At 41.5% G+C, this 14,833-nt stretch overlaps 1 protein-coding gene across 1 annotated transcript in view; it reads left to right on the top strand.

Moving 5' to 3' along the window:
- Window positions 1-14,833, top strand: part of CACHD1 (cache domain containing 1) — a 208,290-nt gene that overhangs the window by 173,543 nt on the left and 19,914 nt on the right. Inside the window, exons 13-17 of the mRNA XM_060623464.3 lie at window positions 3,628-3,796; window positions 6,954-7,096; window positions 7,801-7,982; window positions 8,457-8,567; window positions 13,998-14,120. Of these exons, the coding sequence (XP_060479447.1) occupies window positions 3,628-3,796; window positions 6,954-7,096; window positions 7,801-7,982; window positions 8,457-8,567; window positions 13,998-14,120 (728 nt within the window). The remainder of the gene's footprint in view (window positions 1-3,627; window positions 3,797-6,953; window positions 7,097-7,800; window positions 7,983-8,456; window positions 8,568-13,997; window positions 14,121-14,833) is intronic.

The raw sequence follows: 14,833 nt of genomic DNA, 5'->3' as shown, positions 1-14,833 counted from the left end.
TTAATTCCCTTACATGGCCATATCTGGTGTTTAACCCATCGACTCTAAATGGATCTACATATTCATCTCTTTAAGAATGACTTACTGAATATCTAACTGTGAGCTAAGAAGGAAATAGAGGAATGCTCCTCTCTCTGCCCTCATAGAGCATCCAGCCCAGTGGTGGATGCAGACAGACAGCTTGACCCAGCATCTCTGTCTGGTATAGGAATGACAGGAATTGGAAGTAGCCAACATGCCTTTAGACAGGACTGTCCTCCGACCTTCTTGTTCCGTTCTTAAAGGATCATTGTGGCAACATTGATTTCTATGACGGAAGTAAAAGCAAACAAAATAATAAATGAAATCTTTTGAGAAACTCGCAGTTTGCAAGCCTGATTCTACTGGTTTTTTGTTTTTTTTGTTTTAGTGTTTATTTTTGAGAGAGAGAGAGAGAAAGAGCATGAGCAGGGATGGGGACAGAGAGAGAGGGAGACAGAATATGAAGCAGGCTCCCAGCTCTGAGCTGTCAGCACAGAGCCCGATGTGGGGCTTGAACCCTTGAACTGTGAGATCATGACCTGAGCCGAAGTCAGATGCTTAACTGACTAAGCCACCCAGGCCCCTCTTCTGGTATTTTACTGTTTGATAATACAGAGTTCAGGATAGTCAAAGTATTTTGAAATTCTCTTAGCTCATTTTCAGGATTTTTTTTGAGAATGATTGCATCACATGCCCTTATTGTTACATCATTTGTAAATAAGAATGAATGGCTTAATTTTCACATCAGAAAGGGTAAGTTATGGGGCACCTGGATAGCTCAGTCAGTTAAGCATCCAACTTTGGCTCAGGTCATGAACTCGCAGCTCATGAGTTCCAGTCCCGTGCTGGGCTCTGTGCTGACAGCTCGGAGCCTGGAGCTTGCTTCAGGTTCTGTGTGTGTGTGTCTCTCTCTGTCCCTCCCCTGCTCGTGCTGTGTCTGTCTCTCTCAAAAATAAATAAACATCAAAAAAAATTTTTTTAAAAGAAAGAGTAAGCCATACACCAGAATACTCCACTGAAAAATACTTTTATATTTGAAATCGGAGATTATGTACCACTAATATATCCTAATTGAAAGCAGCTCCATTGCATCCTGAGAAAATCTCTACCTTATTTTGTTGGCATTAAGAGAAAGGTGGATGGGCACCTGACCATCTCAGTCGGTGGAGCGTGTGACTCTTGCTCTTGGGATTATGAGTTCAAGACCCATGTGTGGGTATTACTTACAAACAAAATCTTTAAGAAAATGAATTTTTTATTAGAAAGAGAAAGGAGATACAGGCATTTTTAAGACCCTTTTTACACAGTAAATAAACCCAATGTTAACATTTTGGGAAGAAGTATCATCTTAAGATAGTTTTACTTCAGTGATACCAAGAAATTCTGGCCATTCTATGTAGCCAAATGGATACAATCGTGTAATCACTTCAGGTAGAAGTGTTAGCTCTCTCAGAATTCTGAAACTGTCAAGAACATCGCTATGAAGTGAAAAAGTAAAGAGATAATAAATAATGAGATTGAAGTTAAAGAGGCTTGCCAGGTTACCCGGCCAAAAGAGCATATACTTTTAAGTTATCTTTGTGCGGGGTGGGGGGGAACATATACTCCCCCCCGTCTTCAGGAATAAAATGGATCCTTCTACTAAATGTAATTCAAATAGATTCAGCTTATATTGAGAATAATTATTTGAACTGCTTAGCATCCATAGATACAGCAGATACTTATGGATTATATTTCACTGACTTAATTTAAATAGAATGTGAGAGATTATGTTAGCAGCATTAAGAGATTACTACTCTGTCACTGTGCAGCTCAAGTCCATCTTTGAGCATTTGAGGAGACTGCATACCGAGACAGAAGAAAGTACTGACTTCAGAAGGTATTACAGTGTTCCTGTGTGACACAGGAATGGCTCACTTTAAAACGTGAGTCCCGTGGGCAATCAGTGAAAAAAAATACTCCCCGGTGCTGGAGAGCCCTTCTAGATACATTATGGTTCCTTAATGCAAAGACTGTTTCAGCTAAGAACACAATAAGAAGACCTGTACTGGAATCAGTTTTCCTTTCCAACTAAGAACTATTGAAGTGTTTCTTTTAGATGCTTAGGGTAACTTTTTAAATTTTTTTTAAACATTTTTATTTATTTTTGAAAGAGAGAGTGAGTGGGAGAGGGGCAGAGAGAGAGAGGGAGACACAGAATCTGAAGCAAGCTCCAGGCTCTGAGCTGTCAGCACAGAGCCCGACATGGGGCTCAAACTCATGAGCCGTGAGATCATGACCTGAGCCAAAGTTGGACACTCAACCAACTGAGCCACCCAGGTGTAGATGCTTAGGGCAACTTCCAATTGTTCTCTTATAGAACAGACCCGATCCTACAATTCTGGTCCTTCTGACGAAGTGTTCTGTCTTTTGGTTCCTTGGAACATGTAACACAGCACACAAAGGTGACTGCGTGCATTGGGAAGAGGGGAAATAGTATATGCCACTTGAGAACACTATTATTTTCTAATTTGTGGGTGGAGGAAGAGAATTAAATTTGCTAATCTAACTGAATATCCTTGACAGCAGTTCCAGGAAGATGCAAATTTCTCCCATGTTTAAAGAGATTCTGCAGCCATCTTCATAAACCCTAACTTATACTTAACTCTAACCTGCCTACTTAAATTTCTCCTTGATTATGAAATTAATCCTTTGGGCTGCATTACTTCTCATTGTCCTATGGTTTTGACTTAGTTCTGGCTATCACCCTTTCCATTTGTTGACAAACCATCTTTCAGATAGATTCGGCCTGCTCCTTCTTTAACGGACTTACAGAAGTTTGGCTGTCTTGTATTTTTAACTTTAAGAAACTAGAATTAAGTAGCTTGCCTCGGTTTTGATTCATTGGTAGACGGTTTTTCCCAAGAACTTTACTTATGTGTCCATTTCTGAGAGCCAAATGGGTTTGGAAGTATTCCTATTTGTACATAGCAGCTTGATAAATTAGGCTGAGCTACGGTACATTTGCCTATTCTGGTCTGAAATGATAAGTCAGGCAGGCTTTGTGAGGCAGCCATGGGATTTGTACTTATCACGAGTCTGAGATCCTGTCCATCTCCAACCAGGAAAGGAGAAAGCATTAGTCAGGAATACAATGAATAAACCAGATTCTATATGGGCTGTGTACATAAATTTAGAATTGGCTTTTGAAGTAGTCAATTCTTGGAATACTCATTGCAAAACCAACTATATATTTTGAAATACATTTCAAATCCAAACAGAAGTAAGTGCTGTATTTTCGTGCCGTGCTCCAACTTGTATTTGTCAGCTTAAATAAGCAAAAAGGCCATAGGGTTGCTGTTCCAAAGGGACTATTCTGTAATCCCTTCATTAGCTCCATGATTTTCTGTTACATACGTTCTTTTCCCTCCATCAGAAAGGAAAATAGAACATGTAGTCATTTGCCAGAGATATGTTCTCTCACCCCATCCTCGCAGCTTTCATTCACTCATCAAATATTTTTCTGTGTGGGATAGAGACAGAGATAGCAGAAAATAATGTAGGTGAAGTCACTACCTCTAGGAACCTGTGTTTTCTGGATTAGAAATTCTTTACTGATTTTTCCAGGTACAAGACACTTCCTTTATTCTCTGTATTGTGGTGATACAACCGGAAATACCCGTCAAACAACTGAAAAACCTCAACACCGTCCCCAGCAGCAAGCTGCTCTACCACCGGCTGGACCTCCTGGGCCAGCCTAGCGCCTGCCTTCACTTCAAACAGCTGGCGACTCTAGGTGAGGCCCTTTGCACTTTGCAGTTTCCTTTGTGGGCTTACTCATAGCAGCTCACGATAAATACCTGCTTGAATTTAGAGGGAAAAAAACTAAAACAACAAAAACGAAAAAACACCTGGATGTTGAATGGCAGCAGTGCTAGTTTGGGGATACAAATGTGAAAACCGTATGAGGCCTTGCCTTGGGTCCGGTTCTCCGGCAGATGAGGATTTGTGTGTTGGTGATTTATTAAGGATGGGCTCTAAGAAGAAACTAGGGAAGAAGTGAGGGAAACAGGATAGCGAAGGAGGAGAAAGCAAGCAAGAGTTGGATTTTCGGTGAAGTTCCAGCCTCAGCCTAATCCCGTAGCGGGGCTTTGGAGTGTAAATTACACTGCAGAGTTTGCCCAGACTGAGGAGAGGGAGCTGGACTTTCATATTCCTTTGTATCTTTCAGCTTTCTGCTAATGCTAGGCAGAGAGGTTTTCGTAGCCCAAAGGCAGTCCGTCAGATAGTCACCAGTCTGGCCCATTAGAGGCCAGCCCAAAGATACGGAGACAAGGAGATATAGGGCTACAGGGTAAGATGTGGAGAAATAGTAAATGGGATTCAAGGGTAGCACGCCCATATATCTACATAGCATACCTGTTTCTGTCGCGGGCCCCTGTCTCCAAAAGAGCGTAGGAAATAGGCAGATAATTCAAAGGAAGCGATTAGCTCCTGTAGATGAGGACATATGGATTTATCAGAATTCAAAATTTTCCCAAGCTCCCTCAGAAAGTAGCAAGGCTGAAATGTGACTCCCGCTCCTTCTGTGCCATGGTGCCACCTTTTATTGCATGCCACCATGTGCCAGGCACATACTGGACATTCGTGCAGGACTCCTAGTACTGCGAAACAAGCACTCTCTTCTTCACTGTTGGAAATTGTTTGGATTCAGAAAGGTGACTAAGACTCCTTAGATAACTGGCAAATCCCTACCGATGATAGGGATTTTGAGGCAAAGTGTTAGATATGTGTCAGAACCCCCATCAAGAGGGCTGAAGGAGGGACATTGTCTTTCTCGGTACACAAAGAGGACTTTTTTAAGTTTTCTCTCTCAATCCGCACTTCTCCCTCAAAGTGCATCAGCCTTTGCGCAAATGGCCAGTCTCTGTCACTACAAGAAAGGCCCGCTTTCATTGTCTCTCCTTTGGCCCTACTCTTTTGTCCCTGAAGCATTTTGGTGTTTTTTATATTATTGTATAAATTCTTATTTTGTTGTTTTTCTTTTTTAAAAAAATTTCTGGTCTCTCCAGCCGGCTCCTAAGTTCTTTGAGTTCAAGGACTGTCCTCCCTCTCTGGCACATCGGTGCCCAGAAGACCTCATGAGCATATGCACATGAATCCACGGCACACTGCTAGGCAGACTTACCTTTTTAAGCTTTGGTTTTCTTCTCCTCGATAGGAATATAACACTAATCTCCCAGGCTATGCCATGGTGGTATCATGAGAATTAGCATTACTGGAAGCAGTATCTTTTGATATTAGCAGACGACATAATTCTGACCTGTCCTACCGAGGATAACCGAAAATGGATAGCAACTTGAGGGGAAAAAAAAAATCTTCCTGAAAAGTATCAAAGAACTAACATGGTAGCTAGGAATTGGATCCAAGTCTAGGAGAAAAGAAGAACCCAGAGAAGGAGGCCACTGTTAAAGCCACATTTGCAATGCACCTATTTACCAATCCAGGAGAAACAACTGTGAAATTAAGCTGTGCTTTAGGGGGGGTGCCTGGGTGTCTTAGTTAAGCATCTGACTTCGGTGCAGGTCATGATCTCACAGCTTGTGAGTTCAAACCCTGCATCAGGCTCTGTGCTGACAGCTCAGAGCCTGAAGCCTGCTTCAGATTCTGTGTCTCCCTCTCTCTCTCTCTGCCCCTCCTCTGTTACCCTCCATCTTTAGGGTATGTGTGAATTGAAACTAAAGAAGCCCTTGACTTGATTCCTACCATCTGAGTGGTCTAAGGAAACTCACACATTAACTAGTCATGGACTAGTTGAATGTTGAACACCAAAGCTCCATAATGCAGCTCTTAGACTGGTACCCTGTCATCTTATTGAGAACTGTCTCCATCTACCCACCCTGCCTCATCTTGGGGTGTGGCACCTGGCAGAATCAAACAACAGTCCTCTCTGTAGAAAGGACTCCCTCATCCTGTTAGGATTCAACTCTTTCCAGAAATTTATTTTTAAATGCCATGTCCTGCATCAGAGGTAGCCAGGCCACAAGGAAACAAGATACCATGAGTGAGAACTAACAAAAAGAATGGAAAATGACCTACAGATTTGAGATTGGACATATGACTGGTGCTTTCCTAAAGAGTCTAAAAATGTAAAATTGAAGTAAGAAATTTCACAGAAATGTCAGTTTTTGTTTCATAATGTAATTCACTGTGAGGATTTGGGGCTTAAATAGATCAAACTGGGTTTTCCTCTTAGGACCAACAATTAAATCATACCTACAGTAACCAGTCTATAAACTTTTGTTTATGCCAAGTTTGGCTATCCCTGTCTGTGCGAAGAATTTTTTTATTTGATTTTTTGCATTGACTCCACAATTCCATTTTTCCTTCCTTTGAAATATTAGTACCAATATGGACAGTCGTAGTTAACGCTCACAAGGCATTTGTCACATGCTCTGGCACCATTCTACAAGCTTTACATTTATCAACTCATTTGCTTTACATAAATTCACTGATGTATTGGTGCTATAATTGCCTACTTTGCAGATGACAAAAGCATCACATACATTACAACTTACCCCCCATCACGTGGCCAGGAAATGGTCGAGCTGAGACTCAACCTAGTCTGGCTCCATGTGCTATGCTGTTCCTTAATCCTAGTAAGTGTGAGATACTATGTGTAGACTTAAAAGATTTTGAGCATTTGCATTTTAGGCACTTGTATCTGTTTGTACATGTATCTCTTATGGTTCACTCATGACTATAAACTCCCTGAGGGGAGAGAATGAGGGCTTTTTCCTTCTAAGCTCTTAGTGTTGAGTTCTTTGCTCTCCCTGTGGAAGACTTGAGGCCACCATAGCTAACAGATTGGCAGAGCCTTAGCGATGCTTTTGTTTGGGCCTGAGATGAAGTCTCCGTGTTCTCAGGCCTGGCTTTGTTTGCTTCTCTTTCAGAAAGTCCAACTGTCATGCTGTCTGCTGGCAGCTTTTCCTCCCCATACGAACACCTCAGCCAGCCAGAGACAAAGCGAATGGTGGAACACTACACGGCCTATCTCAGTGACAACACCCGCCTCATTGCTAACCCAGGGCTCAAAGTGAGTGCTGGCCTGGGGCCCCACTTCTGCCGTACCCCCTCCACAGGCCTGGGAGGGGGCACTGTCAGTGAACCTTTGAAGCGGGAAGCCCAGCTCTGGATCTGTGCCTCTCAGCTGGAGAGCCAGAAAGACAGCGTGTGGCCCCCGGGAGGCTGGTCGGCGATGACCCTACCGAGGGATTAAGAAGCCCTGTGGGCCAGATGAAGAATCTCTTTCAGGCCTTAGATGCACTAGGAGTTTTCTAGGTAGGGGGGTGTGACTTAGAGATCAGTGGAACTTTCCCAGCCCCATTTTTCCCAGGGGAAAGAAGTAAAGTTCCCCTATGGTCTGTTGACATAAACATGACGAAGTTTAAAGAGCAGAGATTTAGCTGGGATGTGCGTGTGCATGCGCGTGCGTGTGTGTGTGTGTGTGTGTGTGTGTGTGTGTGTGTGTGTTTGATGCTTCACTATAGGATCTTTCTTCTTAAATGCAGAAAGCCTCACTAGGATGAACAATTGAGTAAATCACACATCCACTGACTATGTTTCAGGGAGCTTTTGTTTTCACCAAGTTTGGCTGTATCCATCTGCTGTGGAAAGATTTTTAAGAAGTAATTGGGCTTGGCTTCTCTGCAAGAGAGCTTTAGGAAGCCCTGCCAGCAGCCCACTCTCTTTTCATGTGAGTCTTAAAGGATCCCTGCCATGTCTTCCTTTGTTTCCCAGTTCTCTGTCAGGAATGAAGTAATGGCCACCAGCCACGTCACAGATGAATGGATGACACAAATGGAAATGAGTAGCCTGAACACGTACATTGTCCGCCGTTACATAGCAACACCCAATGGCGTCCTCAGAATTTATCCTGGTTCCCTCATGGACAAAGCATTTGATCCCACTAGGAGACAATGGTGAGTTTTAGGAGCTTCCATTATCAAAGGTTCCCCCCAAATCCTGGAGAGACATGATAAGTACATACAATAAAGCAACTTCAGGCAGTCACATTAAAGAAGATACTTTTATGGCAGTGAAAACATGTTTTTGAATCTTTTTTTTTTAATGCAGTATTAACAGATTTGTGGGTTTCCTCTGTCTACAGTGTTTTCATCTCTTACTGAAATTTTGAGACTGAGATGTTTTATACTTGGCCATTTCTATTCCTTTGGGTATTTTGTTTCAGTCTTACCTTGTATGTAATATGCCCATAGTGGGGATATTTAATGTCACTGCACATGATCATGGCATCAAATTATAGCTCATATATGACCTATGAAAAAATGAACATATATAAATTCAGAAACTTTTTTTTACAAGTTCACTTTTCTTTGAAATTTAGAGAGTTTTTTCATACCCTAAAGATAACACGACTTTGTCTTGTCTGTTAGGTATCTCCATGCGGTGGCTAATCCAGGCTTGATTTCTCTGACTGGCCCTTATTTGGATGTTGGAGGAGCTGGTTATGTAGTAACCATCAGTCACACGATACATTCATCCAGGTAATATTTTAATTAATATTTTAGTCATTTTTTTAAACACCTCAAGAATATTTTGAAAATTTGGAAGTAGAGTAGACAACCAAGGATTAGTGGCAAAAGCATGATCTTTGATGTGAGCAGTCTGGGGTTTGAATATCTTCTCTAGCAGTGTCCTCATGGATTTCCTGAGCTTCCTCCTGTTCTCTGTAAAATGGGGATAATACCTACTTCACAAGATCATCATGTGATTGAGTCAATGAAAAGCTCTTAGTCCTATTATGAAGAAGATCCTTTAGAAGAAGAAAAAGATAGAATCCGTAGGGCAGTTTGTAGAAATACCAATCTTAACCAATTGAAGAAATCCCAACAAGAGCCTGACCGTTATTACCAGAGAATACTTTCCCAAGCAAAGGAGCATGTGTAGTGAAGGAAAAAAAAAGTATCAAGACCCCAATTTTATTACCTCTTTTATTCTAACTTCTTAGAATTATATAGGAGTTTGTTATTTTTGTTCTTGTTAATTTGTCCTTATACTGTCTCTTGAAAAATGAAAAAGCATTTTGAAAACTGACTTTCCAACAATGCTATTAAATGTCAGCATGACTGTAAATACATTCCGGGTGCTTTGTATTTCAGACTTTTGAGGTTTCAGTATTTAAGCGACAAATGTCAGTGAAACATTGGGTAGAAAGGCAGGTCACATACATTGTTTTAATCCCTTCATTATACAAATAGATGTTTTTCCCTAGCAACCAAGAAAGCCCATATTTTGACTGGTACCTATAATGATGCCTTAAAATTTATGGGAGACAGATTTTTCTTGCTTAACTTTATGCTTTTCGCTGGTGCTCATTATGTATCAGATGATTGACATTCAGGAGAATTCTTCTAACGCAAGTTCATTGGGAGCAAGAATTGGGAAAGCAGTACTGTGTTGGAATTTCAATATCATGACCTGTGTCTCCATGGAAAGCAGGGTCCTGCCGCCAGCCAAACAGTGATTGTTTTGCAGGGCATGGTATCTTTTTGGCTCTGTCACATATGAACAAGTAAACACCTATTTAGAACAGAACTTTTCAATGTTTTCCTTAACAGACCATCTGTCAGGCATACCCTACTATTGTCTGAATAATGAGACTTGACATCTCCCATATATTCTAATCAGTTGGGAAAAAGTAAACAAGGTGGCTTGAGGAGACAGCAATCACCTTGGTCTTTGATGACAATGACAGTGGGCCAGCACTGGGCTTCAGATGTTGGGGATAGGGGTGGCAGGAAGAGAATGACTGCCTGTGTGTGTCTTTCTTGGTATCTGTTCCATCGGACTCTGCTACCTGCTGCTCGTTATGCCATTATCTCTTCTCTACAGTATTCTCGTGTGTGTCGGGGGGAGGGGGTGGCCACAGAGAGGTGCAGATTTTAGTGCTCTTTTACATTTGTGTACATGTTTTTGTTGAAATTTGAATGGGTTAAAGAAGCTTCATTTAGCTAATGTATAAATATTTATGATGTCAGCCCAAATGAAGCATGATGGAAATATGATGGGATTTCAAGTTAGAAAAACCTTCAATTCCCTTAATTGGCTACTTTTCACAATGTGCTTAACCTATCCAAGGTTAGTTCTTCGACTTTAACAAGAGTGAAAAGTGGCCATTGAAATCCTGGGTCCTGCCCACCAGTCATTCACTGAGAGTGTATTCCAGGAATGAGCATCTGCTCTTGCTTTGATCAATATGCAGTCCCGTGGACTTGATCATTTGAACATCTTCCTTAGCTGAGCATGCTTTTATGACTTAAAGCTGTGTATTTTTCACTCCGCCTAGTTGAGAACACAGGGCAACTACCACTTCTGGTTCTCAACTAAAGCAACTGTAGCTTTAATGGATGTACTTTGTTCAGGTGATTACCGGTGATTTTGGTCTCATGGGCCAACTTGAGAACCTAACCTCCTCCTAAGATGTGATTCCACTCTGGTAATGTGTGTTTGCCATTTACTACTTCTATGACTATAAACGAGTTCCTTTTTGCCTTGGTTCCCTCATTTCTGAAAGAAGGATAGGGTAGCCTGGGTGTCACAGTTGGTTAAGCATCAGACTCTTGATTTCGGCTCAGGTCATGATCTGGTGGTTGTAAATCAAGTCCCGTTTTGGAACCTGCTTGGGATTCTCTCTCTCCCTGTCCCTCTGCCCGTCCCCTGTTCATGCACACGCATAGTCTCTTGCTCACTCTCGATAAATATATTTTTAAAAAGGTTATTAAGGTTGGGGTGCCTGGGTGACTCAGTTGGTTAAGTGTCTGACTCTTGGTTTCTGCTCAGGTCACGATCTCACGATCGTGAGTTCAAGCCCCGCCTCAGGCTCTGCACTGACAGTATGGAGCCTGCTTGGGATTCTCTGCCCTCCCTCTCTCTGCCCCCTTTCCCCCCTCACACTGTCTCTCTCTCTTTCAAAATAAATAAACTTAAAAAAAAAGATTTAAAAATAACAAAAATAAAAAGGATATTAAGGCCTATCTCAGATGATTAGGGATTATGTGAAATAATATATGTAAAGCCCTTAGAATGGTGCCTGGCACATGGTAAGGCCTCAATAAATGTTAAATACTTGTAATATTACTACGTTCCATGAGTTCTCAAAGCCTCACTTATGAAACGGGTGATGATGCCAGGGTTGAACTGATATAATGAGAAATTGCAGTTGATGACTGTGAACTGTCTAGCACTGCACTTGACCATGGGCAGTCCCAAATAAATGACAGTTACTTGTAATGTCCTATTCCAGCTTTAAACTTCTGGCATTTTAATAGGTCAGAAAAGAGAATTTAAGGTAGTATTCAACTAGCCAGGAAGCAATCTCCTTCAGCCTTGGTTTTCAGAACTGGTTTGGCTGATAATTTGGGGAGGGGTTTTTCTAGCTCAGCGTTCACTCATCGGTTACTCACAGTAACTGCACTGGGGATTCTTCCATGAGCATTATTAGCGGCCTGAGAATCTACTCGTGCATTCTTTGGAGAATGGTAATGCTAGCAGAGATGATGAAGTATAGTCAGGGATTAAAGGACTGGTCAGGTGAGTCTTTGGCAGTGAAAATCTCCTGGAAGTGCTGCAAACAGCATGGTCCTTTGAACCTTGAAATGTAGGCTTGGTTTGATTTTTCTATGGCATTCTTTATGTGTTGCTATGGTAACTGTACAGTTTTGAAATGCAGGTAAAAATATGAATACCAGACTTACATGGGCAACATGCTTGCTTGTCCTTCAGCACGTTGATCATGTCGGAGCTGATGGTAATCATATAGGGGAAGTTTAGGAACAAAATCAACTTGTCCCGAAAAACCTGAGTTGTATTTTTCACTGAGTCAGGTATAGTATTGTAGAACGAACCAGAATCGCATACTGGTCTCTGTGTCATAAGTAAACGGTGGTCAATCTTTTTAAGTCTTTTAGCCATTCTAAGCTTAATTTTTCATTTATAGAATGGGAGCTGTAATTCCTTTCCGATGTTGTCACAGGAAATGGAGTACGTCATGTGAAATTGCTTGGAAACTCTTGAATGTACTGCATCTCTAAGGAAGCAGTATTAACACACCAGTTAGGAGCGTGTGCTCTGAAGTTGAGGACACTGAGCTTCCATTCTTGCTTCCACTAGTTATTCACTGTGTGACTTTGGCCAAATACTTTGTTTCCAAGCTTCAGTTCTCTGGAAATGATAATGCCTCATAAAGTTTTTGTGAGAAATAATTGAAATGATGTATTGAAACGCCCACCAGAGTGCCTATCAGTTCTGACCACTCAGTAAATATTACCATAATGGTACCTATGGTTTGGATCCCTCACTCTCTCCTGGAAAAGTAAGAGAGGCTTAAACTTCTTTTGACTGATACTTCAAAACATGATTTGCTACAAAACATAAATCCTGTGTAAGGCAACTGAGTCTTGGATTTCTCCCATGGTAGAATTTAAGTTACTTCGGTAACAATACTCCAGGCTCTTACTGAGGCAGTAGCCTCTCAAATAATCGCACAGCATGGCCCTCCTTCATCTCATGCCAAACACAGTTTTGACAGCAAAGCTCTGACAAATTTCACTGTCCCTTTTGCTAGTGGTTTTTTCGGGGGAGAGTTGGAGGTTATATAAGTTAGTATCAATGTTGACAGTAACCAGAAGGGGGACAGTTGCCTACGTAGCAAAGCTGATTTCACTCCCAGGTTTTGATTTTCCAAAAGGTGATTTTACTTTGGGAATTTTCTTCTGAGCTTTCCATTTAAAATTTCTAAGATTTTTGTCAATAACAACACCATTTTTCTTTTATAAACACATCAGTGTTTGGGTGGATGGGTGGATGATGGTAATGATGGGCACCTGTAATGTCCCAAGTTGGGTAAACCCAATTCCCAGCCACAAAGGTCCCGGAGCTCATTGGCCAAGTAACCCAAACCCCATAACTGCCCATGATCACAGATTAGAAAGAACCTAGGCTTCAAGTGAAAAGTCCATGCTTCTTCTATAGCTAGCATTTGTCTGGAAGAATAGTAAGTTCACTCTCTGTCCAGCCCTGAGCTTTAAGCCCTGATGGGTTTTCTTTTGAGTAACTTCTTTTTATTGGCTATTTTGGATAGGTTGGGCAGCTTGCTAAGCATTGTAAACACTGTCTCATTTAAGCCTTTGCAAGGTAGGTAAGACTATCCCCATTTTCACATAAGAAAACTGGGTCTTGGAAAGGTTAAGTAGCCTCCCAGGAACCACAGAGATGGGAACAAAGAGGGCCAGAATTTGACTCCAGATCTGCCTGATTCCAGAGCTAAAGAGTTAGCAAGCACCATATAGTACCCAACTTTATCCTCTTGGGTGCTCCTCTTTCTGAGAGTAGCATTTTAGACTGGAGAAGGAGCTGGCCTGTGAACCAAGTGAGTTTTGTTCTAGAATCCGAGCTATGTTTGGAATAGAGCCAAACTTAGTGTTCTAGAAAGAAAATGAGGCATAGTTTTGTCTGACCTTACACTAGTCAGTTAACTTTCATGAGATCTCACTTTCCTTATCTATGAAATGAGGGAAATAATTAAAGGGATCACTCAGGTTCCTTGTTGGGAGGAACTATGGTAGTCATGCTTCCAACCTCCCACCTGATGCCTCTTCCTGCCATCCCCATATTCTTGCCAAAGAATAGTCCAGTCACTGTCTGAACATCTAAAGCCAGGGCTAGCCATATTCCACAGCTGCCTGGGTTTGGGGCTCATCTTATTAGAAAGTTATACCTTTATCCTTAAGTTTTCTCCTATCAAATCTCCATTATGCTAAATGAGCCATTTAGTTGATCATTTTTATAGGGATGAAAAATGTGGCAGAACAGTGGGCATATGTTTCTAATATCATACAACGTCCTCGTGATGGAACATAGCTTTCCTTTAAATAAGATGTGTGCCTCTTGTTCTCACTGATCTTCTTCACGTGAAGTACCCAGCTGTCTTCCGGGCACACCGTGGCTGTGATGGGGATTGACTTCACACTTAGATACTTCTACAAGGTTCTGATGGACTTACTGCCAGTCTGTAACCAAGATGGTGGCAACAAAATAAGGTAAGCCCTTTGGGAATACCATTTCCTGTTTAGCCGCAAAATGCAAAGACAGTGCTGTCAGACATCTCTAGTTGAATGGCAACCACATTGTCATGGTCAAGACCAGAAATGGACTCCGTCGCCTGGGTGTTCTATTAAGAAGGTTTTTGTTCTTTTTGTTTTCTAAGATGCATGCCATTTAGGATTTAGACAAACAGATTCATCTCATAACAAGGAGAAAGACTGTGGCACAGAATTCCCTGAAAGCTCTTGTTTCTCTCAGAGTCCGTAATTAAAGGTTTCCCATATCTTGGGTGCTAGAAAGACCAGAGGGTACTTTTGATGTTAACTTAGTTATTAAGCCAAAGTCTTTGTGGGGATTTCAGACACTTAGACTTTTCCCTTTTACATTTCCCCGGAAAGAGGCTCGTGGAACTAAAGAAAGCCTTCACCTCCTAATTTCAAAAGAACATGTCTCATCAAAGCAAGGGTATTCCCTTGATTTAATGCAGGCCACTTTTAAAAATAGCTTTCTTATTTCACTCTCATGGTCCATGCTTCACATCACTGCTAAATTTCACATTGGCCCTTAATGAGGAATGAGAAATGTTGTAATAGCAAACTGTTACAACAAATGCAGAGTAAAATAGAGCAGTACATAGCCTTGATTAGAGCAATTCCAGCTTTGCTTATTTAGTGTTTCCATCAAATATATTTTTTGTATGTCCCTGCAG

Source organism: Panthera onca, chromosome C1 (assembly GCF_046562875.1).
Source record: "Panthera onca isolate mPanOnc1 chromosome C1, mPanOnc1 haplotype 2, whole genome shotgun sequence".
NCBI classification, from domain to species: domain Eukaryota; kingdom Metazoa; phylum Chordata; class Mammalia; order Carnivora; family Felidae; genus Panthera; species Panthera onca.
This window is presented reverse-complemented; position numbering and strand designations above follow the sequence as displayed.